Source organism: Lampetra planeri, chromosome 54 (genome assembly GCF_965212315.1).
Source record: "Lampetra planeri chromosome 54, kcLamPlan1.2.h2, whole genome shotgun sequence".
Lineage (NCBI taxonomy): Eukaryota > Metazoa > Chordata > Hyperoartia > Petromyzontiformes > Petromyzontidae > Lampetra > Lampetra planeri.
In genome coordinates this window covers 278,302-306,230 of record NC_136160.1, presented here as the reverse complement: position 1 = coordinate 306,230, position 27,929 = coordinate 278,302, and the positions used below count along the sequence as shown (strand labels likewise).

The window sequence follows — 27,929 nt, the reverse complement described above, 5'->3', positions numbered from 1 at the left end:
GTCAGGGCAGTGCCACGGTGGCGAGGGGGTCCGAGGGGGTGAGCGTGCTGGTGGGTGAGTGAGCCTGGCATCACTGGGCACAGAGCGTGGTGAGTGTGGCCGAGGGGTGAGCGTGCTGGTGGGTGAGTGAGCTGGTGGGTGAGTGAGCTGGTGGTGGGTGAGTTGGTGGGTGAGTGAGCTGGTGGGTGAGTGAGCCTGGCATCACTGGGCACAGAGCGTGGTGAGTGAGCTGGTGGGTGAGTGAGTGAGTGAGCTGGTGGGTGAGCGTGCTGGTGGGTGAGTGTGCTGGTGGTCGGTGAGTGAGTGAGCCTGGCGTCACTGGGCACAGAGCGTGGTGAGTGTGGCCGAGGGGTGAGCGTGCTGGTGGGTGAGTGAGCTGGTGAGTGAGTGAGCCTGACATCACTGGGCACAGAGCGTGGTGAGTGTGCGCAGCGGGTGGATGAGGCGAGGGTGATTAGGCGGGGTGAGTAGGGCGAGGGTGAGATTGAGGTGAGTGTCAGGAGGTGGTGAGTCGTGGCGAGAGTGGACGAGGGTGGTGGATTTGAGGTGAGGACGAGGAGAGTGATTATGGGTTGAGTGTGGTGAGGCGAGTCGAGCGTGAGCCGAGGTATGGGTGAGTGTGAGTAGGGGGTACATTGATGAGGGGTGCGTTTGGACTAACCTAGATTATAAGAGTTTAGCGTTTATAGATGTACTAGGTGGTGAAGTTGAGGTGTGAGTAGGGGTGAGGTGAGTGTGGGTCGGGGGGAGGTGACGCGGTTGAGAGGTGAGTGGTGAGGTTGAGGGGTGAGTAGTGGTGAGGTTGAGGGGTGAGTAGTGGTGAGGTTGAGGGGTGAGTAGTGGTGAGGTTGAGGGGTGAGTAGTGGTGAGGGTGAGTAGGGGTGAGGGTGAGTAGTGGTGAGGTTGAGGGGTGAGGTTGAGTGGTGAGTAGTGGTGAGGGTGAGTAGTGGTGAGGTTGAGGGGTGAGGTTGAGTGGTGAGTAGTGGTGAGGGTGAGTAGTGGTGAGGTTGAGGGGTGAGTAGTGGTGAGGGTGAGTAGTGGTGAGTAGTGGTGAGGTTGAGGGGTGAGTAGTGGTTGGTGAGGGTGAGTAGGGGTGAGTAGTGGTGAGGTTTAGGGGTGAGTAGTGGTGAGGGTGAGTAGTGGTGAGTAGTGGTGAGGGTGAGTAGTGGTGAGTCGTGGTGAGGAGGACGCAGCAGCCCATGGCGGCGACTCTGGTGACGCTGTTCGGCGTCACTGGCGGCGCGGGCGGCGAGGCGCGGGGCTCGGACGAGGCGGACGCGGCGCTCGTGGCGTGGCGCTGCGTGCGGCCACAGTGCGGACAGGTGAGGCCCCACAACACGCGTGTGTGTGTGTGTCAACACGTGTGTGTGTGTCAGTGTGTGTGTCAACACGTGTGTGTGTCAACGCGTGTGTGTGTGTGTCAACGCGTGTGTGTGTGTGTCAACGCGTGTGTGTTTGTGTGTCAACGCGTGTGTGTGTGTGTGTCAACGCGTGTGTGTGTGTCAACACGTGTGTGTGTGTATGCGTCAACACGTGTGTGTGTGTGTCAACACGTGTGTGTGTGTATGTGTGTCAACACGTGTGTGTGTGTCTGTGTGCGTCAACACGTGTGTGTGTGTGTGTCAACACGTGTGTGTGTATGTGTGTCAACACGTGTGTGTGTGTCAACACGTGTGTGTGTGTCTGTGTGCGTCAACACGTGTGTGTGTGTCTGTGTGCGTCAACACGTGTGTGTGTGTGCGTCAACACGTGTGTGTGTGTATGTGTCAACACGTGTGTGTGTGCGTCAACACGTGTGTGTGTGTGTATGTGTGTCAACACGTGTGTGTGTGTCTGTGTGCGTCAACACGTGTGTGTGTGTGTGTCAACACGTGTGTGTGTATGTGTGTCAACACGTGTGTGTGTGTCAACACGTGTGTGTGTGTCTGTGTGCGTCAACACGTGTGTGTGTGTCTGTGTGCGTCAACACGTGTGTGTGTGTCTGTGTGCGTCAACACGTGTGTGTGTGTATGTGTGTCAACACGTGTGTGTGTGCGTCAACACGTGTGTGTGTGTCTGTGTGCGTCAACACGTGTGTGTGTGTCTGTGTGCGTCAACACGTGGAGGAGCTGTCGTATCGCGGATAGCGCGCTGCGTTACGAACGCGGCGACCCGGGTTCGATTCCCGCTCACGGCCAACAGTGACGATTATCTGAACCGGTCCTGGGCCTCCTCCTAGATCGACTCAACCTCAAATGAGTACCTGGTGCGGAGTGTAGTAAACATCGCCACTGGGGAGACAAAGGCGGTCGGGCGTGGTGCTGGCCACCCACCCCCTCGTGTACTATTCCGGCCTTCGTATGTGCTCGCTAACAGCACTTTCCCAAAATATGTTAAGGCTACACGGGGGGTCTGCGTCAACACGTGGGGAGCGGTAGTGCAGCGGTTATCGCGCTGCACTACGAACCCGGCGACCCGAATTCGATTCAAATATTCATCACCGATCAACACCGAGGACGAATATTTGGAGCCGCATTCTTCTTAGTCGTGGCGCGGCCTCGCACGGCTCGGCTCAGGCTCAGCTCCATGGGAACTCTGAGCGCGACTGCGACCACCATGCTCAGAGCTGGCTCAAGTTGAGCACCGTCTTGAGCCATGGGCTCACTTGACCCAGAGCCGAGGCGTGACTCCAGATTACGGCCCTAAGAGTGACGTGAGTGTTGGGGTTCAGTGTTGGGGGTGAGTGTCGGGGTGAGTGTCGGGGTGAGCGTGAGTGTTGGGGTGAGTGTTTGGGTGAGTGTTTGGGTGAGTGTTGGGGTGAGTGTTTAGGTGAGTGTTGGGGTTGAGTGTTGGGGTTGAGTTTTGGGGTGAGTGTTGGGGTGAGTGTTTGGGTGAGCGTTGGGGTGAGCGTTGGGGTGAGCGTGAGTGTTGGGGTGAGTGTTGGGGTGAGTGTTGGGGTGAGTGTTTGGGTGAGTGTTTGGGTGAGTGTTTGGGTGAGTGTTTGGGTGAGTGTTGGGGTGAGTGTTTGGGTGAGTGTTTGGGTGAGCGTTACTCGCTGGATGGAAACGAGGTCTGTGTAGTGATCTTCACTGTCGGGGGTCCTTCGACCCGTGCTGGAAATTCCACATTCCTATGGTGTGGACAAGCCCCAACCGCTGTTGTGGAGAGGGCCTTGTCTTTGTGTGCGTGCGTGACGGTTACCCAGGGCAGTGAGCAAGTGGTGTAATCGCCGTTTGTTTCTATCTGTACGGCGATAGAGACTGTGGATCCCCCACCCCTCTGGTATAGACACTTATCATTAATTGAGGCTGACAAAATTAAATGAAATCCCAATGCAAGACGCCCATTGAAAGGGCAGTCGTCTGACTCACTGTGGCTCTCCTGGATAAGGAGGTAAAGTTATTTGTTTTAAGTGTGCGATGTGATCAGTGCGTGAGAGCACTATTGTTATGCTTACGATCAACCCCTGGCGCTCCACCATAGCCCTGCTTGCTTGGCACCGTCACTGTTTAAACGCACACCGGTGTACATAGTACACCGCGACGTGCAGCGAGTGCTTTTATCGGATGATCTCAATGTTTAACTGCAGGCCATGCCACAATGTCAATATTGGAATTACGCTCACAATGAGATTGTACGTTGGGTTGGAGAAATAGAATACTTGTGTATAGTGAACATGAAGATGCAGTGGCTCGTGTCAGGTTGTCTTGTATTATTTTCCATGAACATTGAGGGGCAGCCAGCCTTGTATCCCGGCGAATCCCCGCATCACCTAAACTCCACACGATGGAGAAGGGGGGACAAATAAAGGCGGAAGAAGTCTGCGACGTAATCTTTCGGCCAAAATTATTTGAGAGCTTAGGATCCATGACAGTGAGGCGTTTGTGTGCAGGTCATCGATCTTCGTTTCAGAAATTATTCAGAATTTCGGTGGAGGTGACTTAAATAGGCAGCACATTCTCTCATCTGCAAAGTACAGTCATGGCCGACTAAGTAATGGCGTCGCCCAGCCACGGGGAGACTCGTCTGGCACACGGCGACAACCACGTGTCGCCTGTGGGCCTCGCGTCTCTCTTCCCCGTGGGTGGCAGGGTGGTGCTGCTGGTGCCGCGGTCACGCTCACACCGCGCGGCAGGAGGGGCCTGGATTCGATTTCGGACTCGGGTGCCTTTCTGTCTGGAGTTTCTATTCCATCCCTCTGTTCTGCCGTTGGTTTCCTGTAGTTTCTCCAGTTTCCTCCCATACCTAAAACATTTTTACCTGATGTTGACCAATAATCCCAAAGCTGTAAATGATCCGCAAATTACTAATTTGGGATTACACAAAGCAGCAGCAACATCGCCCCCTACTGCTGAAAACCCTGGCTTTGTGGTTGACTAAGTTCACCATCCCTCTGAGCTTCATAAATGAGTAACACTGTGGTGGAAACCAACAATGGATGCCTAGTGAATGGACTGCTCCCTACCACAGGAATGTGGAGTTTCCACCCCTGCAAATGCTCATGTATGCAAGAAGGTGCTTGACTCATTTGACTTGTGGGGGAGCAATGGATCTCTGTTGCTGAAATCATTCTCGGACCACTTCTCTGGAGCCCCTTCTGTCACGCCAGCAGGTGCCCACGTGGTTCTCGTTTGTCCCTGCGTCCAGGCCCGGTGTGGTGCCGTACTGGCCTTCATAGGTGCTACTCGCTAACAGCAGTTGCTCCTACAGCCTGTTCAGGTGCTACTGGCTAACAGCACTTGCTCCTACAGCCTGTTCAGGTGCTACTCGCTAACAGCACTTGCTCCTACAGCCTGTTCAGGTGCTACTCGCTAACAGCACTTGCTCCTACAGCCTGTTCAGGTGCTACTCGCTAACAGCACTTGCTCCTACAGCCTGTTCAGGTGCTACTCGCTAACAGCAGTTGCTCCTACAGCCTGTTCAGGTGCTACTGGCTAACAGCACTTGCTCCTACAGCCTGTTCAGGTGCTACTCGCTAACAGCACTTGCTCCTACAGCCTGTTCAGGTGCTACTCGCTAACAGCACTTGCTCCTACAGCCTGTTCAGGTGCTACTCGCTAACAGCAGTTGCTCCTACAGCCTGTCCAGGTGCTACTCGCTAACAGCAGTTGCTCCTACAGCCTGTTCAGGTGCTACTCGCTAACAGCACTTGCTCCTACAGCCTGTTCAGGTGCTACTCGCTAACAGCACTTGCTCCTACAGCCTGTTCAGGTGCTACTCGCTAACAGCACTTGCTCCTACAGCCTGTTCAGGTGCTACTCGCTAACAGCACTTGCTCCTACAGCCTGTTCAGGTGCTACTCGCTAACAGCACTTGCTCCTACAGCCTGTCCAGGTGCTACTCGCTAACAGCAGTTGCTCCTACAGCCTGTCCAGGTGCTACTCGCTAACAGCAGTTGCTCCTACAGCCTGTTCAGGTGCTACTCGCTAACAGCAGTTGCTCCTACAGCCTGTTCAGGTGCTACTCGCTAACAGCACTTGCTCCTACAGCCTGTTCAGGTGCTACTGGCTAACAGCAGTTGCTCCTACAGCCTGTCCAGGTGCTACTCGCTAACAGCAGTTGCTCCTACAGCCTGTCCAGGTGCTACTCGCTAACAGCACTTGCTCCTACAGCCTGTTCAGGTGCTACTCGCTAACAGCAGTTGCTCCTACAGCCTGTCCAGGTGCTACTCGCTAACAGCACTTGCTCCTACAGCCTGTTCAGGTGCTACTCGCTAACAGCACTTGCTCCTACAGCCTGTTCAGGCTATACGGAGGAACTTTGTCTTTGGTGTTCCCACGCGTGTGTTGGTGTGTTGCAGGTCAATGAGATGCACGTCGAGTGTGTCACGCGTGTGTCACGCGTGTGCGTGTCGCAGGTGGGTGAGGTGCACCGCCTGCTCGTGCGCCCCTCCGACGTGGAGCTGGGCGAGCAGCGCCGCGAGCAGACGGGACTCTCCCCGCACGACCTCGAGCGCGCCCCCCTCTTCGGTGACGTCATACAGCAGGTGCAGGCCCTCGGCAGCGCCCCCCCCGCCCTCTTCTCATTCTTCCCTTTCCCTGCTCAGGCGGCTTCGAGTGCTTGCTTATTGATCGTGAGCCACTGCGTTTTACTTCATTGTTACGATGTTGTCTTCCGTTTCCCAGAAACTCTGTGGTGAAACTCCTGAGATCCGTCCTGATGTTGTTGTTATCATCGCGCTTGTTTACCTGGGAAAGCTTCACTGAATTTTAAGACTTTTTTCAGGAGAGTCCTGCCAATTGTTTTCAGTATGGGGCGATTTTGCTGCAGGTAATATTTCAGCATTGGGATGTTGTTTTGCCAATACCAGTTGCATGATGCGGTTGTTTTAGCTTTGGGAGGAAAGCAGAGAACCTGGAGAAAACCCAAACAAAGAGAGCAAGGGAGAACATGCAAACTGTGCACAGAGAGACGCCCCGGTGTGGAATCGATCCCACGTACTTGTTACTGCAAGGCACGTTGTGACCACTGCAGCGTCTCCCCTAGTTCTAGTGCCCACTGCAAAAAGCCCCTGCGGTGGTGTGCTGTGAGTTTCTTGGCCTCTGTCCACTCAAAAGTCCTGAAGTTGAGCTCTCCACCGGTGGCGTTGCCTCTGAGGGCCCGCTGCAGGCTGTGGTCTCGACGGCTCCAGAAGATGCGCGTCGTGCTAGAGCCCAGGTAGCCTCCAAAGCAGTGTGCTGTGAGGTTGCGCCTCTATCAGTGTGCCACTTATGTGCTATGAAGAAGGGCCGTTGCCTGCTTATTATGTATATTCGTTTATTTTAAGGCCACAGTGTTATTGACACATTTGTTGTGTTTTTTTATCTACCAGGAGTTTTTTTTAATGAAATCTCATTCCACAAGCACAATTACACGCAATTGATGATATTAAAAAGTGCGTACAATCTAAATGTCACACTGCTATGTGTGCAGTTGAAATTGTCAATTGTTGAGGTCTGTGTCTGCCAGTGCTTCTGTGCTGGTGTGCATGTTTGCCTGTTTGAATGGGGAGCAGTGGCGCAGTGGTTAGCGCACTGCTACAAACCCGGCGGCCCGACTTAAATTCCCGCTCATGACCAATAACAGTGGCAGCGAATATGTCCACAGGTCCTGGGCCTCCCCTCGGTCGACTCAACCTCATATGAGTACCTGGTGCGGTGGGTAAACATCACCAGGAGGGAGATAAAGGTGACCGGGTGTGGTGTTGCCTGGCCACCCACCACCTCGTGTGCTGTGCCAGCCTGCAAAGGTGCTTGCTAACTGCACATTCTCCAACAACGTGTTGCAGGCTATAGGGGGGATCTTTGTCTTTGTTTGAATGCTTGTGAAGCCAGGTGCATGGGAGCAGCTGTGTGGTTGTGGTGGTTGTGCTGCTGCTGCTGCTGCGATGTTGTGTTGTTGGCTCATGGTGACAATTGCTGTGGCCGCCCGCTCCCCTGGAGGATGTAAACGACCCCTGTAGCTCCGTCTCATGTTGACATTGCCTCTCACCAGCAAAGTATGGTGTATTCACACAGACAATCTAAAGAAACGAGCCTCTTTTACCAAATATTTAATCTGCTTCCACGGAGTAAATATGTTGGCCAAATACACGGTTTCATCATCACATGGGTTTCCTCCAGGTTCTCCAGTTTTTCCCATAGCTAAACAATATACTACCGTGTAACACACACGGAGCCATGCGAGCGCCGCATGGAATAGGCGTGTAACACGATGCCTGCACTCAAGCAGAATGTCTCGGATCCTGTGGCTGGGTGTGGACACTTTCTTTTTAAAAGCAAATCCCCATTATTATGCCTGTTCTTGGCAGATCCCAGAAGCTAAGCAGTCGGTTAGCCTGGTCAAGTCGTTTATAGGAGACTGCCTGAGAATACCAGGCATTGTCGGCTCGAGCTGTGCAGGAGCCAGGAGATGACGGTCTTATCTGAGTGGAGCTTGGAGCAGGACCGGCGCTTGGGTGGTAATGGCGTGGCTCGGCACACCAGTACCAATTCAGGTGGTGGTGGTGGCCCCCACACAACGGCTCCACAGGCCCCCCCCCCCCCCCCCCCATGCGAGAGGAACCTTAGTACCTGCTCATATCTGGGTTCTCTCCAGCTTCTCTGTTTAATTCCCACCGGAATCCAATGCCTAATTTAATGGAATGGGCCAAACATCTCAAATACTGAACCCTCCTGAAAAAGTCTTGAGAATCGGCGAGGTTCTTGTGGGGAAGTAATTGGTGTTGTTGTTATTATTGGTGTTGTTGTTATTTGTGTTGTTGTTGTTATTGGTGTTGTTGTTATTGGTGTTATTGGTGTTGTTGTTATTGGTCTTGTTGTTGTTGTTATTGGTGTTGTTGTTATTATTGGTATTGTTGTTATTGGTGTTGTTGTTATTGATGTTATTGGTGTTGTTATTGGTCTTGTTGTTGTTGTTCGAATTCGCACTGGGGAGCCCATGGCCACTGGGCGTCCGCTCTGCCGCTTCTCGCGTCCCTTGAGCCACCAGCACTCGGCTCAACATCCTTGAAGGACACTTGTGCGGCGATTCGCCCCATCGCGTTTCAACTGATCGTCACAACCCATGGTCACAATATAATTCATGAATGTAGCAGCCGCTAGTGGCTGGAGGGTTCGTGCGATCGCAGTTTACATAACAGAGTGCACATTTAAAAAGTTGACTTTCCCGCATGCAATTGGATGCACCGATCTTCAAGGGCGATAAACAATGTTAATTGATGGATTCATGCATTGCGGCACCACTTTCCTAAGCATTCGAGCGAGAATGTTTGCGAGTGGCGCTGTCTTTGTGGGTACCGCGTTTACGAGGCCAGGTCGCCACAGGGCTGGTGTGCCAGCCGCACAATGGGCTGTTTCGTGTTGCACGCCGCTCTGCCTTCATCACAAAGGCTGCATCGCGTGTGGTGTTTTTCTCCGGTTAAACAAACAGGTCGAGTATTTCAGTTATTTAGTCGTGTAGCTCACAGTGCCGAAACCTGCGGCTGCTGCTACTGTGTTTTCGACAACGTTAAAACACGTGTAGCTGCCTTTTCAAAACATGATTTTGTCAGTTTATGTTTTCACCATCAAATAAGTATTTAGAGAGGTCTTTGCGAGGCAGGTATGTTGTCTTTCATACTGGCTGATGGGTTTTACTTGTTTAACTGCTCTACGGGGGCCATAAGGGACTGTGTGTGGGTTTAGCGACCTGGGTGCCTGGGCTCGCAGTGACTGGGCCCTTGGGGGCTATGCCTGCAGTGGCTGGGCCTACATTGCCTCGGCCCTCAGTGGCTGAGAATTCAGGGGGTAGGCGCACAGTGGCTGGGACAACAACAGTGGCTGGACCCTCCGTGGTTGCACCTGCGGTGCCTGGCCCTGAGTGGCCGGGCCCTGAGTGGCCGGGCCCTGAGTGGCCGGGCCCTGAGTGGCCGGGCCCTGAGTGGCCGGGCCCTGAGTGGCCGGGCACTGAGTGGCCGGGCCCTGAGTGGCCGGGCCCTGAGTGGCCGGGCCCTGAGTGGCCGGGCCCTGAGTGGCCGGGCCCTGAGTGGCCGGGCCCTGAGTGGCCGGGCCCTGAGTGGCCGGGCCCTGAGTGGCCGGGCCCTGAGTGGCCGGGCCCTGAGTGGCCGGGCCCTGAGTGGCCGGGCCCTGAGTTGCCGGGCCCTGAGTTGCCGGGCCCTGAGTGGCCGGGCCCTGAGTGGCCGGGCCCTGAGTGGCCGGGCCCTGAGTGGCCGGGCCCTGAGTGGCCGGGCCCTGAGTGGCCGGGCCCTGAGTGGCCGGGCCCTGAGTGGCCGGGCCCTGAGTGGCCGGGCCCTGAGTGGCCGGGCCCTGAGTGGCCGGGCCCTGAGTGGCCGGGCCCTGAGTGGCCGGGCCCTGAGTGGCCGGGCCCTGAGTGGCCGGGCCCTGAGTGGCCGGGCGTTTGCAACATCCATGTTCTTTATTGTTGGAGGGCCACAACTCGCTCATTCAACCGTCAACCCCAAGCTCCCACAGAACTGTGTTACTTGAAGTCACAGTCCCCCGTGTAAGCTGGCGACACCCTGTGTTTTTTTAGGGAAAATTATGATGCGCAGTGTGCGTTGTGATGGTTATACTGTGTCTTGGGATTCACGAGTGTAAGTTTCATATTGTGTGATTAAAATGTTATGATGCAATGCACACAGCCTTGCTAGAAATCTTACATCGAGCTGTAAATGAATGTGATCTCTCGCTCCTTCACGGTGCGAGTGACCACTCCAGCCGACTTTAGAATCGCAGTGGAGCTCCGATGCGTTCACGAACATCGGCGGTTAACGCATCACGGCCGCTGAGTATAGAAGACAGGCATTTAACAGATGTACAATGATTTATTACTTTGTATTAAAGTTTGCATTTATGTATTAAATTTGATTCTCTTTTATGAATGAAAGTTCTGTAGCATAGAATTGAATGTAAAAAATATATTTATATAGAAATTATTGGCAAATTTAAAATATATATTCCGGAGGCACAAAATTATAAAATGTTCTCTGAGTTGCAACGCCTCTCGTGATTCTGGTAGTGCCTGACGAAGGGCCATTGTCTAAAGCATTAACTCATGATTTGTGCTTTTTAGGCAGTGCGCTTGTTGGGTAGCAAGTTGGTAATGCTCGCACCTCAGCAAGAAGGGCCTGGGTTCGACTCCTGGCTCGGGTGACTTTCCGTATGGACTTCGTGTGTTCTCCTCCTGTTGCATGGGTTTCCTCCAGGTTCTCCAGTTTTTTTCCCAAAACTAAAAAATATATAAATATGTACCGCTATTGCTTTAAACATTCCAATGCTGAAAAAATGCCTGCAAATGACTTAATTGGTATTATACACGGCAGCAGCCACATCGCCCACGTACTGTGAAATGGTCTTGGGACTCGGTGAAACTTTCCTGGGCAAACAAGCGGAATAATAAAAATAAATGACGGTGCTGGCCATATAGTGGCCATACATTCATCTTAAAATTGCCTATTTGGTTACTTCTTAATAGCAGGTGGCTCGCCCGGGCACGTCCTCGCACAGATTAACTAGGATCGAGCGACACAGAAACTGGCTCAGAGGGTGAGCGCGGTGTCCACGTAGCCATGCAAACCTGAGCAAGCAACCGTATAAGAAACAATGCCGATGACGATGATTGCTTCGGCTTGTAGTGTGTGTGCAGTGCATCTTAGGTTAATAGCATAACGTATTGAGTGCCTATAGTTAATGTGTTTAATCATTGAACACAATGATGTAAGCTAACACTGCGTTGTGTGCGGGCGTCGTGGGGGTCGCGGGGGTCGCGAGGGTCACAGGAGTCGGGCTCTGTGCCACTATCCCTGTGAGCTGCACTGGCTTCCTACCCAAACGCAAGTGGTAAACTCACCATGGCCCTGATGTTTCGCTATGGTCGACTCCACAATGAATACTTTGTGCGTTGTATCCCCCGGGTGGACAAAGGAGGAGATCGGTCGCAGTGCTTTCTACGCCACTCTTAATCGATGCTTGCCATGTACAAGCTCGACGGCGACGGTCTGCAGACTAAACGGCCAGTCAAATAACGGTGCTCATCATTTCTATTGTGTCTTGAGCTCGTGGTGGAAATTCCACAACAATCGCCACTGAATCATCATCCATTGTTACCTATTTAATTACCCTGGAGGGATGCTATCGATAACTAAGTTATATGCATGTTAGATTCATACCCTTGACGCTGTTATGTACCGAGGCAGCGCATTTACTCCGAGTGATGTGCCGGCATGGGGACGTCAGTGTTCTGTCGAGTCCATGGCAACTAAGTTTGTTGCAAAGGGTTTTTGATGAAGAATTATTTGTCTAGAGAGCACATAGAATCGGCTGTCATGTGAACTTTGACTGCGATCAATCATATGACAGAAGTCACGGTGACCCTTGCTTGTCATTTATTTGATTGATTTTTCCCATCCCAGATGTCTGTTATAGGGAGCAGTGATCAGATTTGTCCGGATTTTGGCTATAAAATTTCTCTACATTGAGAAACGGTGCTGCGACCATTGCCAGTGACGTTTGCCGTTAGTGATTCCCACACTACCACAGGCTTGAGGCAATGGCTCCATTTCTGTGCTGAGTCAATGATCCCCAATGCTGTCTGTCTGTCTGTGTCTGCAGTTCCAGGAAAGTGTGAGCAGGGAGCTGCAGCTGGAGAAGGATGCATCCTTCTGCCTCTGCGTGGACGGGCCTTTGTTTCTGCGGCAAGTGTGCCATCCAGAGGCCTCTAGAAAGGTGTGGCGCCCGCCGTGCAGGGAAATGGTGAACACACACGTCTCACAACAACAACAATGACTGCCGCTCACCACTAAGTGGCGTCGACGTCACCACGGCACTTGTGCCTGACTAGGTGCAACTTGAGGCCACGCGAAGTGTCGAAGGTTTGCTGCCAAAAAGAGCAGGAAACGCGTGTCGAGCACGTCACGGTTTCTCCTTTTGGGGAGCATCTGCACAAATGCACGCACCACCATAGCACAACAGCTCGAGCGGCGCTCGCCACCAGACACGAAGCATTCTGAGCGGGCCCCTGTGTTCATGCAGGGCGTCTCTCTCCCACACTGCTTCAACTCCTACTACGACCTCCGCAAAGAGTTCGCAAAATGCTGCTCCACCAGCCAAGAGATCAACATCTGGACCATGGCTGATGGTATCCTTCACCTTGGGAGGCGCTCTGCATGTGCTGATTTTAAAGCGAAGTTGATCTGTAACGATAATTTTCCAGGTGCTCGTATCAAGGTTTGGGTGGCCACGTGGCGGCAGTGCAGTGGTGGCACTCGTGCCTCACAGCAAGAAGGTGCTGGGTTTGATTCCCAACCCGGGCGACTTTCTGTGTGGAGTGTGTCTTCTCTCCTCCTGTTTGGCATGGGTCTCCTCCACGTTCTCCCATTTTCTCCCATAGCTAAACACACACAATGTAGCCGGTATTGGCAAAACATTCCATTAGCAAAATAATTTACCTGCAAATTACTCATTTGGGATCACACACAGGAGCAACATGGCCCCCTACTGCGAAAGCTTGACAGGATCCTCCTGACAGAGTCTTGAGACTCAATGACGCTTATAATCAAAAGTGATGACAATAATGTTCGTAAACAATTTTAATTTAACTACGATCTGACAAACGATTTGCATGCGGACGACTTCAAGATTTGCATGTGAATATAGGTGATCATGTGATAAGCATTGCAGTTGCATATCCAAATACTTTACCATCATCATTTATAATTAATGTTCTAGGAAATGTAAATGCGATAGTGGTGGGATAGTGATGAACACTAGTGCCACCTGAATTCAATTCCCGGCCGCGGCTTGCATCAGTGGCGAGCGACATCTGAATGGGTCCTAGGCTCTTGTGAGGTATCGTCATACAGCCCCAGTGGTCGACACAGCATGGGGAGAGGCATTCATCCAGCAGTGGATTGAGGGAAGGCAGAATATTTTAGTTTTTACTGCGTATCAATTTGTAACTTAACCCCTAGGCATGTCTGCACCCCTTTTTAAGACTGGGGCGTCGCTTTCATGAAAGGTCATGGAAGTAGTTTTTGTCTGGCATTACCTTTTATAAAATAATGAAGCTCATCTTGTGGAGCTGGCTGGGTGCTCAAAGGCCAAAGCACTGGGCTGGCACTGCTGAGGATTTGAGTTCCGTATCGGCACAACCGCCCGTGGTTCAAGTGGGCTCTAACTTGGAGAGTTGATCGTCTCTGCCCTGTTTCTAAACACGAAGCTAAAATCTTGATTTGAAGCTTTCCTGACTGCAGGAATCCATACTCTTTGGTTCTTTCGGTAACGTAGCTAAAGCCACACGTCCAATGTAATTGGTATCGGCCATAAGAGCTGAATAACTACCGCAATCAAAGTTCGCGGCGATGGTAGCGCCCGAGGGTACCTCAGCAGCCACCCCGGGTTGTGGCGCCGGTCTCTGTGCCGGGGTGGCAGCCGTTGGCACTCGCGTCCTTGACGCCTCGTGCCAGCGCTGGGGGTGACGTGCGACGCCGACGCCGAGTTCGGCGCAGCGGAGGCGGCCGCCATGAGCAACATCGTCCTGGCGCTGGCCGCGTCCCCTTACGGTGAGTTCATCTTAAATTTTGACTTAACTTCTGTGACTGCAGGAATTCGTATTCTTTGGTTCTTTCGGTAAAGTCACATAGATAGGAAAATAATAATAAAAATAAAGTGAATACATTTTTTTAAAAATAAAATCTAAATAATAAAAAACTAAAACCACTACTGTAGACTGTAGCCTGGTTATTAAGTTTGGTGAGTATACTGGTAGTCTATAATGTAGACTGTAGTCTGGTTATTAAGTTTGGTGAGTGTACTGGCAGTCTTTAATGTAGACTGTAGTCTGGTTATTAAGTTTGGTGAGTGTACTGGCAGTCTATAATGTAGACTGTAGCCTGGTTCTTAACCTCGGTGAGCGTACTGGCAGGTTAAGAACCAGGCTACAGTGTACATTATAGACTGTCAGTACACTCACCAAACTTAATAACCAGGCTACAGTCTAAATTCGTGTTTTTTTTTATAATTATGTAGTATTTTATTATTTTTTATTCACTTTATTTGTATTTTTCTATCTACGTGACTTTACCGAAATAACCAAAGAATATGAGTTCATCTTGGCCGCTTGACCCTGACCGTGTGCTCCTCACATTTGAACCCTGAGATGTTATTATTGAAACCATGTGCTCTAGTTTGCTTTACAGTGCACATGAGAGAACGTGTTCTCTCTGGTCACGGTGATGTCTTGGCTGACGGCCGTGGAGGTCTCCCTCCATTCGTAGGCCTCGACTCTTGGGGGTGCTCGGTGGGACTTGTGAAATAATCGCCGAATCGTTTTACATGTTTAAAACAACAAAACACACATCTCTACAAATGCACATACAGAATGACTGACGATTTACACATGGTGCCATAGATAACTCCGTTTATTTTACATGAATTTTAGACTCAATTCTTTAATTAAAATAAAAAAGTTCAGTCTCCAACAATGGAATCTTGGTAAATTTAACTCATTGATAATTACATCCATCCTGAAATTAGTTCTAAGAGTAAACATCAGTGGCTAAACCACACTCGGATCCTCGTGATATAACCATAAATATCTCAATTTGAGGCACTTCTGTGACCTGATGGAAGTTCAAAGAGAATATCTCTTGAGCCACCAAATATAAATCACTCCCCTTACCGTTCCACTGCCCACAGCAGGCCCGGGCTCAGGAGCTGCTGGCGTGGGGCTAACGCCGACAAACGTGTCCCACCCCATCCGAGAGGAGCTGGAGCCAGGCCTGGCTGCTACTCGTTGATATTTCACTTTCTTTGTTTTCATAGATCACAAGTTCTCTAACCCAGAGGAAGTGATGAGTCAATTTGAGTCGGGAAATTGGTAAGTCCCGTGAACGCATTTCCACCTTGATTTGTTGCGTTGATTCCTGACCCCACCAGGCCAGGTGTTTTCCTGACCTTGTGCCACGCCGTGGGCCGTCACTGTGCGTGCGTGTGGTGAGCGATGGCGTAGTGGTTCGCGTGCTGCGCTATGAACTTGGCGATCCAAGTTCGATTCCTGCTCCTGGTCAACACCTGTGACGATTATCTGAACCGGTCCTGGGCCTCCCCTACGTCGACTCGGCCTCAAATGAATAAATGGTGTGGTGTGTAAACATCGTCACTGGGGAGACAAAGGCAGCCAGGGCATGAGCAGGCCACCCCCTCGTGTGCTGTGCCGACCTTCATCGGTGCTGTTCGCTAACAGCACTTGCACCAACAGTCTGTTAAGGCTATACGGGGGATCTTTGTCTTTGTGTGCGTGTTTAGCAGCCATTACAACAGTGTGCATGGCGACACGGTGGTGCGTGTGCGGGGGCTGCCCTGGCAGTCGTCCGAGCAGGACATAGCTCTGTTCTTCAAGGGCCTTAACATCGCCAAGTGAGTTCCCGTCCAGCAGTGTGCACCGCGCGATCGGGATGCGCTCCCATTATTTGGATTCGTTCATAAATGAGGCCCAGATACAAACATTTTGACGAGCCTTCAAAAATCAATCATAGCTTTGGATGCTGGAGGCCTTGAGGCACAGTCCCCTGCAGAGTGCCTTCTCCATGAGTGACAAGAACGTGGGCCCGTAGTGGGTGGGGCCCTCGTGCCCTCCCTAGTGTAAGGACAAATTCCCCCTGCTGCCCCTTCCCCCTCTGGGCAGCCCGGTCAGCGTGGGACACGGAGACGGCGACCGTGCCGTTGAAAATTTGAGCGGCAGGGCAGAGGACAAGAGTTGTCGATGGACTCCGTGCACAGTTGTGGGCCGTGCCGGAGACAATGTTCTTCACCGCCTGCTCTCCCCCTCTCCACTCCTGCCACTAGGGGAGGAATCGCCCTGTGCTTGAACCCGCTGGGCCGGCGCAACGGCGAGGCGCTGGTCATGCTGCAGGACGAGCAGCAGAGAGACTTGGCGCTCAGCCGGCACAAGCACCACATGGGCTCGCGCTACATCGAGGTGACGCGCACCGTGGCCCCCCGCCTCCCACCCTCCGACAGCGTCGAGTGAGCTGGGCCGAGCCACGCACTCACCTCCTCTCCACCCTCTCGCACTCTCACCCTACATCCTGACGAGGTTTGTCGGATGATGTGCGAGACGATGCGAGTGATGGCAACTATGCTGTTTTGCAGGTCTATAGATCTTCTGCAGAGGAATTCTCAAAGATAGCAGTTGGTAAGTTGTTTCTCTGATGGTCCCGGAGCTTGCTTGTTCATGTTTCCTCGCGGTTGGTCACCTGCAATCAGTTGCTCACTTATCCACATACGCGTGTGACCAGTCGCGCTTGACCAGCCATCATCCTCGTGACAATTCCTCAATGAGAATGCTTATCCGTGCGTCACTGTGTCCGTTCATTCGTCTGACCTGGTGTCGGCATTGCGCTTGGCCCGCTATCGCACGTCCCCAGGCGTGTCGAGTGAGGTCTCGCAGTTCCTGGCGCGCGAGGGTCAGGTGATCGTGCGCATGCGGGGGCTACCCTTCGCGGCCGCGCCCGACGATGTGCTGGCCTTCTTCGGCGCGGCGTGCCCCGTGACGGCCGGCCGCCAGGGCCTGCTCTTCGTGCGCCACCCCGACGGGCGGCCCACGGGCGACGCCTTCGTGCTGTTCGCCGGCGAGGAGTGCGCGGCCGCCGCGCTCGCCAAGCACCGCCACATGCTGGGCAAGCGCTACATCGAGCTCTTCCGCAGCACGGCCGCCGAGCTGCAGCAGGTGCCTCCCGCGCACCCGGAGCCACCGCCTCGACGCGCTGGCGCTGGACGCTCCGTCGTTGCGCTCGCCGTTTCTCGTCGTTTAGCCGGGTGGTGCCGGCGGTGGGTACGCTGTGCGTGGTCCGTGATCTGGCGCTGCGGAGGCAGCAGCGAGGGTTGGTGGATCTCACACCGATGTTGTGAAGCTCCCTTCCTGTGGGTGTCGAGGAGGAGCTGGCTCGCCAGCAGAAAGGCGGTTAAGCAGAAATCTTCCGTCTGTATGGGATAGAGTGTTTCCCCCTCGCAAGCGTGGATTTTCTCCAGGTAATCTGGTTTCCTCCGACATGTAATCACTCAATAACTACCTGATAACACCTTAATACATAGAAGACGACAGAGCTTGAGCCACAGTTGGCACCAACTCACAGCGTGGCTGACTTCCCGTTGTTGAGTTTACTCTGCACAATGATGCTATGTCTTGTCTAATGGAAGAGAAGTGAATATCGATGCCAATTTCGAATTATTTGTATCTCACTGTTCTATTCAAGGGGTGGCAAGGGAATTGGTGGCGAGTTATTCTTAATCGTTGGTCAGTGTTGGGCGATGCTGGCGATACTGATGAGTCCATAATGATTCTCGTGATCTATCGAGATCCTGATGTGTTAGCACAAGCCCCTTGGTCAGGTCCGATTGTTCGAGGCGTTCATAGATATTACGGGTCCTCCCTTCAGCGGGCTCTGCCAGCGGTTGTGGCTGCAGTCGACAAATCATTTGGCTCTCACATGCACATACCACTTGCGTTTGGCCAGGGGAGGAAGTAGAAATGGATTGGGCACGGGCTCCAGGACAGTTGGGATGCTCTGCAAGAGAGGGACTTGGAGCTTGGTGGATTTTGTTCTGGCTGGCACAAGCAGCGTCCGGCTCTTTGAAGACGATGGGTGATGGGTGATGCTACCAGGCAGACAAGGGCCACAGCTGGCCGTGCCCGCTCACGGAATGACCACTGCCGCCTCCTTCCCAGGTGCTGAACCGCGTGATGTCGACGCCTCTGCTGCCTGTGGTCCCCGCGCTGCCGTCGCCATTCCCCGGAGGGCCGCTGTGCCCCAGCAGGCCGCTGACGCCGGGAGGGCCGCTGACCCCCGGCGGGGCCCAGCGCGACTGCGTACGCCTGCGCGGCCTCCCCTATTCCGCCTCCATCGAGGAGATCCTCGACTTCCTTGGGGAGTTCGCCGGCGATATCCGACCCCAGGGCGTGCACATGGTGTTCAACCAGCAGGTGGGATCGTGGGTGCAGTCTCGGCCTAACACCACCCAATAGCAGAGCTCAGCTCTTGCTCCGAGGGCCCGCGTGTGAAGTTGAGAAGCCGACCAGCATGGCGAAGTATGGTCAAACAACCTCTGTGACTGAAACAAAAAAATACGTGTTTTTAGAACTGAACTTATAGATAAAGCAGAGCAGTACACACACCGTGCATTATGGGAGCATGTATTTTAATTGATTTTGGTCGACCCATTTAATTATCTGGCCGGATGGCGCACAGGTAAAGCGCTCGGCTCATGACTGCAAGGTCGAGAGTTTGAATCCAAACTGGGGGTCAGCCTTTCATCTCTCCGGAGTCGATACAACGAGTACCACCTGAGGGGGTGTGTACGCACCTGTACGCTGGTCCGCCCGGCAAGGAAGCAGCACCCCCTCGGCTGTGGACAGCGGTGCGGAGAGAGCGCCCCTCAACTTGGTGCTGGTCCACTCGTCTGATTCACACTGGGGCTGCCACCCAAGTAGCCGACGAGTTGAATCAATGTCATTGTCTTCGTGCAGATGCGCCATCACCTCGGTGCGCCTCCACGTGCCTCGCTCTCACCCCCCGTGTCCCCCCCACCCCGGCAGGGCCGCCCGTCGGGCGATGCGTTCATCCAGATGCGTGGTGCGGAGCGCGCGGCGCTCGCGGCCCAGCGCTGCCACCGGCGTTCGCTGAGGGAGCGCTACGTTGAGGTGTTCGCCTGCTCCGCAGACGAGATGAGCGTCGTGTTGCTGGGCGGCTCGCTCAACAGCAACGGCCTCTCCCCACCGCCGTGTACGCATGAACAAATGCACGCACGAACAAATGCACTTACGCGCACGCACGGACACACATGCATGCACACGCACTGTGTCCTCCTGTCTGTCACATGGAGAAATATATTGTACATCGAGACCTTGGGAAACCACATGACAGAGATGTTAGGGGCCAACCGGCCTTCCTGAATGAACTGGACTTGGGAAAGGGTTTTTATTTTAACATTGACCTCATACTGTCACTCACATCCTGGAAAAGACAAATCAGCATCAAGAAGCACAATGTTAGTAACACTGTTGACAAGGAGGTTAAAACTGAGCTGTAATAATTATACAGATTGGTCCAAACCCATTGGCTGATCGCTGCACCGGGATGATCCCGATTGGTCAGGTGGAACAGCCACAAACAATCGACGGTCTGCTCGACCAGCGAATATTTGATTGGCCAAGGGATTCAAAAGGAATTTATTCTGGAGTCTGGTTAACATTGTAATGGCTGAAAGCAGGTTCTAGAAGTATGGGTCGTGAGAGGTATGAGGGATGGTAGAGGAGAGAGCACGAGGTGCGTTCAAGATCTCCTTGAATTAAGCCGACCTTAAGTGTGCGCCGAACTCTTTGGCGCAGAAGTAACAACGATACTCCACCGGCTGGAGACCACACGTTGCCGTGGCACTGTGTTTACTGACGTGCAGCACGGGAAGGACCGAGGTCGAAGGTGGAACACCGATGGCGTTCGGTGGAAGAATGAGCCTTGCCATGAACATGCGACACAAGACGTGCGGTCGCTGATTAAACAAATTATCCTTATGGTGGTACCCCAGGGTACCAAATAATACAAAATGGCCAAGGCAATTTATTTCTGGGACACATTTTTTTCCAGGGGTGTACTTAACTCCGCGACATCCACGATGTCGAAACGCAGCGAGGACGATTGTGCCGAAACCCTGAATGCTCGTATGCACCATAGTGCATCATGTACAGCTCGTCGACAGACTCGAAATGACTGTATCACGGACATTATGCGAGAGCGGGACTACGATGGTACCCCGGGGTACTGCCATAAGTTTCAAATCCTGACTGGGCAGCAGCCAGGAGCTGTGCGCCACTGCTCCTTCTGCATAGATCCCTGTGAGTGAGTGTGTGTGTGTGCTCACTCAGCGGCTGTACCGTCCCTAAGGCTGGCAATAGCTTATTTGTGTGTGTGGGAGGAGGAGATGGGAAGGAGAAATTTTACCCAAGTTCGATCCTGGTCATGCACAACATAATTTGCGGTTGATATCTAAACCAATCCAAGTTGTCCTTGGGATTTAGTGACCTATGCCTCGTTGTTGGGGAGATGAAGGGACCCTGCCTGTTGTTGTGTTGGCCATATTACGCTTTGCCTTATAGAATGTGCCCCTCGTGATGCAAGGCTGAGCGAAGCGGCTTGTGTGCACGTCCGCGTGTTTGTGCGCGTGCGAGGACAGGCCTATCGCCGCCGGGCATGCTCACCTTCCCACCGCAGGGGCCTATGTTCGGGCCCGAGGCTGCCCTCTTCCCGCACCCGATGCTGCTGGGACCGCCGCGCCCCCCTCCGTGCACCCCGACGGGCGGCTTCTATCAGCCGGCTACGAGCACGCAGCTCTTCATGAACTACACGGCCTACTACCCCAGGTGGGCACCGCGCCCGGGCCGCACGCACCGTGCTGAGGCCAACGACGCATTCGCCGGGCGGATGTGTCACTGTCTTGTGGAACTGGGAGATGATGCACTATCTCAACTCGTCATTGTGAGGCTTATTGTCTGTGTGTGTGTTGGGAGCAGTGGTGTAGCGGTTAGCGCGCTGCGCTACGCTACATACCTGGCGACCCGGGTTCGATAATAGCACTTGCCCCAAGTCTGTTAAGGCTATATGGGGGATCTTTGTATTTTTAGGTGTGTGTGTGAGACACTTGTCCCTGTGTGTGGCGAGCAGCCCCCCGGTGTCGCCGAGCACCATGGGCTTTTTCCCGTCGCCCCCCGGCATGGCGCTGCCCCCACAGCCTGGCGCTGTGGTGCGTATGCAGGGGCTGCCCCATGGGGTTGGGGTCAAGGATGTCCTGGGTTTCTTCCATGGGTACCAGGTGTGTGGCCACTCCACTTTCATCCCTCCTGTGTGTAGCAACGTCATCGTGCTCCTCCACGGTGCCCCTCCATTGCTGCCATGCCACTCTATCGCCTGTCAACAAATTGTCACGATTTGGGTCAGATTCCCAGTGGCTGCTAGTGCTACGGGAACCTTTTACATGCAGCATTTCTGAATTAAATCATTCCACTCGCTCCCAATCCATTCCTGGATACATTTTAAGATCACACTCACCAACTTCAAGATCCTTCATTGACTCTCCTCTGCCTATCTCCCCTTTCATCTCACCATACTTCCCTCCACATACTTCTGCTCCAGCTACGAAGGCTATCTGCCAATGCCGCCAATTAACCTTTGCTCCTTCTCATTCTCCATTGTTGCCCCAAAGTCGGGGACTCCCACACCATCCGTGCATCAACTGCCTGCCCCTGTTCAAGTTCAGGCTCAGGGCCTTCCTCTTTGCTTCTCTCTCTAAAATAAACATGCTCTGTTCCTGTGCAGGGTTTTGACTTGTGGTTACATTTAGACCGTCTGTAGAATCAAAGAACATTGTCTTGCAATGAATCTGGTCTGCAGATTTCTGCTGCTGGATAACATTTGTCTGCAAGGCCCCCATAGCATACTGGACGAGAGTAATATGTGTTTGTTGTGTCGAGAGACGAGTGAAAGCTGAGTTACGAAAATGCTGATGTGGGGATGGTGTAAGCGCGAGTGATGGCGGTGTGTCCCTGTGGGAGAATCTAAACGTGGGCGGTCCGCTTGCCGGCACGCCAGGTAATGGCCGGGGAGAGTGCGGGCCACGTGGCGATGTGCGGCCCACCGCGCTCCACCAAAGAGTGGCTCTGTATCTAGGCAAGGGCAGGCCTCGGCAGGTAAGGCACCAGCTTCTCCCATGCTCTGCTTGGTGGAGTCTCCCCGTCGCGGCTGCGGTGGTGGTGGTGGTGGTGGTGTTGGTGGCGGCGTGTCGTAGGTGTGGCGTTGTAGCTGTGGCGGTGCTCGTGGCGTGGTGTGGCAATTTGCGGGTGTGGCGTTACGGCTGTGGTGGCGGTGCTGGTGGCGCGTGGTGGGCCGAATCCTCGTAGGTGGGGCTGTGATGGAGGTACAGGTGTTTTTTCCATTGGCGAAGCCGCAGGAATCAATACTTTTTTAGCTGATTCAGTAACGCTGCGTCCTTGCAGTGTACTGGCCCTGAGACAGATTTGAACGCTTTGTGAGAGCAGCGCATTACAGGTTGTTTCTGGCGCGACACGGCAAATAACCAGTGGAAGCCACCCATGTTTCAAAGGCCCGTCGCTGCCTTTGCTCGAATGTGCCAGTAGAAAATGGGTATTGGTAAGCTGGGAGTGAACGAGGCCAAAGATTATTTTAATTCTGAATTTTATGATCACTGCTATTTTAATGCAAATCTTTGTTGGACTCTGTTTCGTCCTATGATCATAGACGAGTTGGTGGAGGAATTCGTGTCATGTGAATTGATACAATGGGCTGGGACATGGATGAGAACAATTAAAAGAATTGAAAAAACATCCAAATTCTGTAAACACGAGGTATTGATATTAATATTTTTAAATTGTGCTCATAACTTCCACGCAAAACATTCCAGCCTCATGAAATATGATTGTTTTGTTGGTGTCGAGGCAGAAACACGACCGCATTGGTGTCATCGTCTGGAGATGCATGCAGCCTCTCACCACTGAAAATCGGGGAAAGTACTTTCCACAAACTTGATTCGAAGCTTTCGTGACTGCAGGAATTACTCTTTGGTTCTTTCGGTAAAGTCACGTAGAAAATAAAATCAAATAAGAATAGAATACGACGTTTCGGTTGCAACACAAACAACCATCATCAGGTAAGAATTAATGATGAAAACACAGACACGGGAACAGCATAGGCACACATGCAGAGAGAGACGCACACAAAGACACACCGAGCGAGACACACCATGCATGTGTGGCTGCCTATACTGTTCCCGGGTCTGTGTTTTATCATTCATTCTTACCTGATGATGGTTGTTTGTGTTGCAACCGAAACGTCGTATTCTATTATTATTTTATTTTCTATGTGACTTTACCGAAAGAACCAAAGAGTACTTTCCACAAACAACAGTAAAGACAATCGAGCTTTCAGGCATTAGTATTGTGAGTGAACATCAGAAATATATTATTCAAAAACATGTATGAATTATCGTTAGTTATCTATTTTACTATTGTGCTTCGGGTGGCGCTAGGAATTTTAATGTGAATGTTTTTTTTAATGTGTTCATCCATTGGTGAATGGACCGAGACCATCCACTTATTCTTCTTCAGTGCCCGGTTATCGCACAGGCATCTATCTGCCTGCATTTGAATCCCAGTTCTCAGCGGCACCAGCCAAGTGCTCCGACGCTCGACCCCCGAGTTGTCACCCAGCCACCTCCACGTGCCGTGCCTTTGGTTGTCGGACATTCAATTTCTCGTGTGTATTCCCCCTCCACTTACCCAAGTGCTGTGCCCGTCTCCACAGCTTCGTGTGTTTTTGTGCCCATCAACTCGAGGGTACGCGCGTTGGCGTGTGGCTGGCGTTTCTGCGTCTTTGAACAAACGTAGCCCTTGTGTCGTGGCGTGCGCCGACTCATTTGTGACCTCTGGCCCTTGCCCTTCCGTCCTCTGCCCTGTCCCACCTCCCCTCTTGCCTTGCGCGGCTTCGGCCTTCCCCGCCGCGACCATGGTGTTCCCTGCCTCGCGCCTCCCGCCCCACGCGAGATAGGTGAGCGCGGACTCGGTGCTGCTGCTGTACGGGCTGGGCGGGCAGCTGAGCGGCGAGGCGCTGGTGTCGTTCCCATCAGCAGACTCGGCACGCCAAGCGGTCGCTCTTCTGCAGCACCATCGAATGGCTGGCCAGGCCATCCAGCTGCACCTCGCCTGAGCCTGCCGCGGCTTCATTGCTTCAGCTCTGTCTCTGTTAAACTAAAGAAATTGGAAAGCTCTGCCTCATCTCCTGTCATGGTGTAGTCTTCTGTAAGCTGCCGGACCTGCCATGGGACTCCACTGTAGGTCTAATCTTCACAGGATGATGGGCCACTTTTGCTTCCATAGGTTGTTTTGCTGATGTGCGCACATTACTGCTCCCTTGTGTTCATGCTACATTTTAAACACCCATCGTTTTAGAATCCTGGTTCATGTATGGCCTGGCAGCACTCATAGTTCGGTGCTCCTGGGCTATGCATTCATATTCCTCAATTACAACAACCTGAGATTTGGATTTGACTAATTTGCCGTCATGTCAGCAATTGGCTGCTATCTGCAGCCGACCAGCTGTGCTCCGCTGCTGCGACTGGAACACTAACAGATGGCAGAGTAGTCCATTGTGTTCAGGCTCTCAAGCCCTTCTCAACATGGCCAGCACTTTCGGACATACACGTGTCATCCTCGCTAAATTTCAGTGATTGAAACCTCCTTTTCCACACCCAAAACTCATCAATTGTCCTCGGTTATGAACTCGCTTTTGCAGTCCCAAGTCCCACTCAAATGCAGAACATAAAACTTTCATCAGCCTTAATGCAGTCCATTCGCCTCCATTTTTATTTGTTTCCCTACAGATTTTAATGCCGCCACCAGAGGGGGTATGGGAAGCCAGCCTCCTTGTTCATCCTCGCGACACTGCCAGGGCCGCCTACTTGACTGGTTTCATTGGGCGAGCTTCTGATTGTCCTCCTCTGCTTATTGGATAGTTTTCACGTGCTGTGAACACGAACACGAACAAAAACTGGTTTAGGGCAATCATCGATTAAAACGTTACAGAAATCCAAAGCACCTAATTCTTTGTGGGTTATAATTCGCAACGCTTTGAGAAAAATCACGAATTTAATATTTCAGGGATAATTTTTAAAATGTTGCTATTCACTTTACTTCACAAGGACACCAAGCGTCATCTCTAAATTTATTGAAATTAAGTATGCAAGGAAAAGACTTAACATTTCCTAAAAAACCCCACCAATTTGATTGCTCTGACTGGTGCATGAATACTGCAAGGTGAAATGTATCGCTGATGTGTGAATTCGGAAACTCCTTTCCTCTGCCACTTTAGCCATCGATATTGCATTTACACAAACATGGCGATGTACAGTGAGTGATGTGCCCTGGTACAGTTTGTTCAAATGCAAGTAGGTATCAATAAAGCATCTTAAAAGCAAAAAAAAGTTAAATGATTTAGAAGCATATGACACCTAATTGTTACGACTTAATTTTCCCCAAAACTATGGCAACGGCGATAGAAAGTGCTGCAGAGCATTGGGCAGCAGCCGCGTGTTTCGGTGCAACAGTGGAGCCTGGAGGTCGCAGGCGTTGCCTGGCTGTGTTACTAGGAAAAGAACTCGTGACCCGGCAAGATCATTCCAGTCGTCCTCCCTTAAGTCCACTTTTGTTTTGCAACGTAAATGTTGACTTAAGAAGTAAATAGTTACAGTGGACTGATAGTCATATATATTTAGATCAGCAACTAATAATGATTTATATAATTAGTTGTATTTGGTCGTGAATTAATGGTATTGAAAGGATATTTTGTTCGTATTTGTAAAGTTACTGATTCATCAAAGTTGGCTTGACACTTTGTGTAACAAAGGTACGCTTGCAGTTTCTATAGCGGCACGGCTTACAATTCGGATCTGAACAATTGGACACTGTTTCATGAGGAACCCTTCACCACCGGATAGACAAACATATAGTTTACTGGTGAGCTGAATCAATAATGGCCCATAAAGGCTTATACACATGATAATTTTGTCCTTAGGTGATGAATTCCTATTGAAGGTTAGATCATTATATGGCACACGCCAAAAATGTATTATGAATCATAAAATTGTCTGTGGAAATCTACACGTTAACCAAGTGCTATGATGTGAATTGCTTAGTAATTTCTAGCTCCGATTTATGTACAGTTGATCGAAAAAGAAGAGCAGGTGTGTTAAATGATTGAAGATGGCTTTTCTAATGGTATCTGTTTATTGGCTGCCATGTTGGAATTTGCTGCTCTGGATGTGAATGACGAGCCAATTGTGGAAATCATGGAAGTTGCACAGCCTTCTCTCCACTTCTCAACAGCTGCCGCATTCAGTTTCTGATGAGGGATGCAATATAACCTTTCTTATGGAGTGTGCCTTCTTGTGAATATTAGGTTATATAAACACTTAACAGTTTTTTTTCTCATTGGATTAAGGTTGAGCGTATGCTTCAAGAATGTATCCTGGGGCAACTTGCTCACCTTTTTGACAAATTGTCACTTAATGTGAATGTTTTAATTATTAATTAATTAAAGTGCAGTGTTGCATATTTAATAATTTATAGGCCTCCAATGTCAATGCAAAGGCCTCATTTATTTAATGCAATTGCCAAATTGTCTTATTTTTTTGTAAGAAACTGAAAGTAGGGGGGAAAAGCAACGTACAAGTTTGTAAACGGAAAGTACCACAAATGTATATGTTGTAAGATTATGCAAGTTTATTTCTTATACAGGATGGATGTATTTTGCTCTTGAGAACAACATTGGCCAATGTCGTACCCTGCACGTGAATGGATTGTGGACTGAACGCTACACATTGTGAAATGTAGCCACAATGTATTTCGTCCAAACTATATTCTTGGCAAAATGCAAGCCCAGTAGTGCTGGACTGTGCACAGAAACCTGGTGCAGCCAATCTGCCTTCACTGGCTGTACACGCTCTTTTAAATGCGTGTACAAGACAAATCTGCACCTTAGTTTATTGCAGATTGTAATTCATGGGTGCGCTATAGCCATAATACACGACTGCCTCTATTGTGCCTGCTACACAGCAGCTTGCTCTTGCAAACTCTGTTGGGGCCTCTTGATAATGGCGGTGTTAAAGGAAATGTCTTGTGCAAGTGTAATAAAGGACTCCTCGCATTACACAAGAACAGCACCAAGTTGACCAAAAGGCGTTCGTTGTAATTTTGGTGCGATGGATTGTATGATGTAGCCGACTGGCTCAGAAGGCCGATGCTCAGGTTGTTGAGCACTACATCTGCACTCGTGTCCTGGGCTGCTACTCAGAATTTAATTAATAAAATTAGGTCCCTAGGTGAAGTGTGATGAAATGGCTCAGTCCAACCACCCATTACTGCACCAACTCCATCATGTGAAGTAGCTTTTGGTTTAAATGTGTAAAGCTTTGCACGCTTTACTCAGAAGATTTGATGTGTGCACATGAACCACTAGAGTGCAGTCTGATGCTTGTGTAAAACAGACCCTTTAAGGGATATTCGTTGAAACTTGATGATGTTTACCTCCAGGTTATTCCATACCATGATGGCTGGTTCTGCTATGGTGTAGGCATCAGGAATGGAATGTTTCACTATGAAAGCAAATTCTGGGTGAATGAAAATTACAATGCTTTTCTCCGAGGTGACTGCTTGGATCCATCAGCTACAAGCAGGCCTCACAGTCCTTCTGCAGCGTCCTTCGTGCCAAAATCGCATTGTGTGGGCTTGGGTGCATGTTCTCCAGAATAGACAAAACATTCCCCAGAGCAAACATATACGATTTGTAATTTGGTTACAAGAAATATCATAGTTCTGAACTGTTACTTTTTACTTATTAAAAAATATGATGGCAA

The 27,929-nt window shown here is 51.4% G+C and overlaps 1 protein-coding gene across 5 annotated transcripts; it reads left to right on the top strand.

Annotated features, from left to right (window-relative positions):
• The first annotated feature begins 6 nt into the window (after window positions 1-6).
• Window positions 7-27,929, top strand: LOC144735193 (epithelial splicing regulatory protein 1-like). 5 transcript variants are annotated; one of them, XM_078617656.1, is made up of 16 exons: window positions 7-1,322; window positions 5,837-5,965; window positions 12,069-12,182; window positions 12,489-12,594; window positions 13,922-14,017; window positions 15,279-15,333; window positions 15,762-15,872; window positions 16,302-16,434; window positions 16,608-16,650; window positions 16,883-17,184; window positions 18,184-18,438; window positions 19,051-19,237; window positions 20,685-20,871; window positions 21,173-21,320; window positions 22,097-22,194; window positions 24,068-24,196. In XM_078617656.1, exons 1-15 carry the CDS (start codon window positions 1,200-1,202, stop codon window positions 22,172-22,174), a joined length of 2,067 nt encoding a protein of 688 aa, XP_078473782.1. In that variant the 5' UTR covers window positions 7-1,199; the 3' UTR covers window positions 22,175-22,194; window positions 24,068-24,196. The 5 variants fall into 5 exon arrangements, with proteins under 5 accessions (XP_078473782.1, XP_078473781.1, XP_078473780.1 ...); XM_078617655.1 differs by lacking the exon at window positions 22,097-22,194 and having other exon boundaries at window positions 15,765-15,872; window positions 24,068-27,929; XM_078617654.1 differs by lacking the exon at window positions 22,097-22,194 and having other exon boundaries at window positions 24,068-27,929.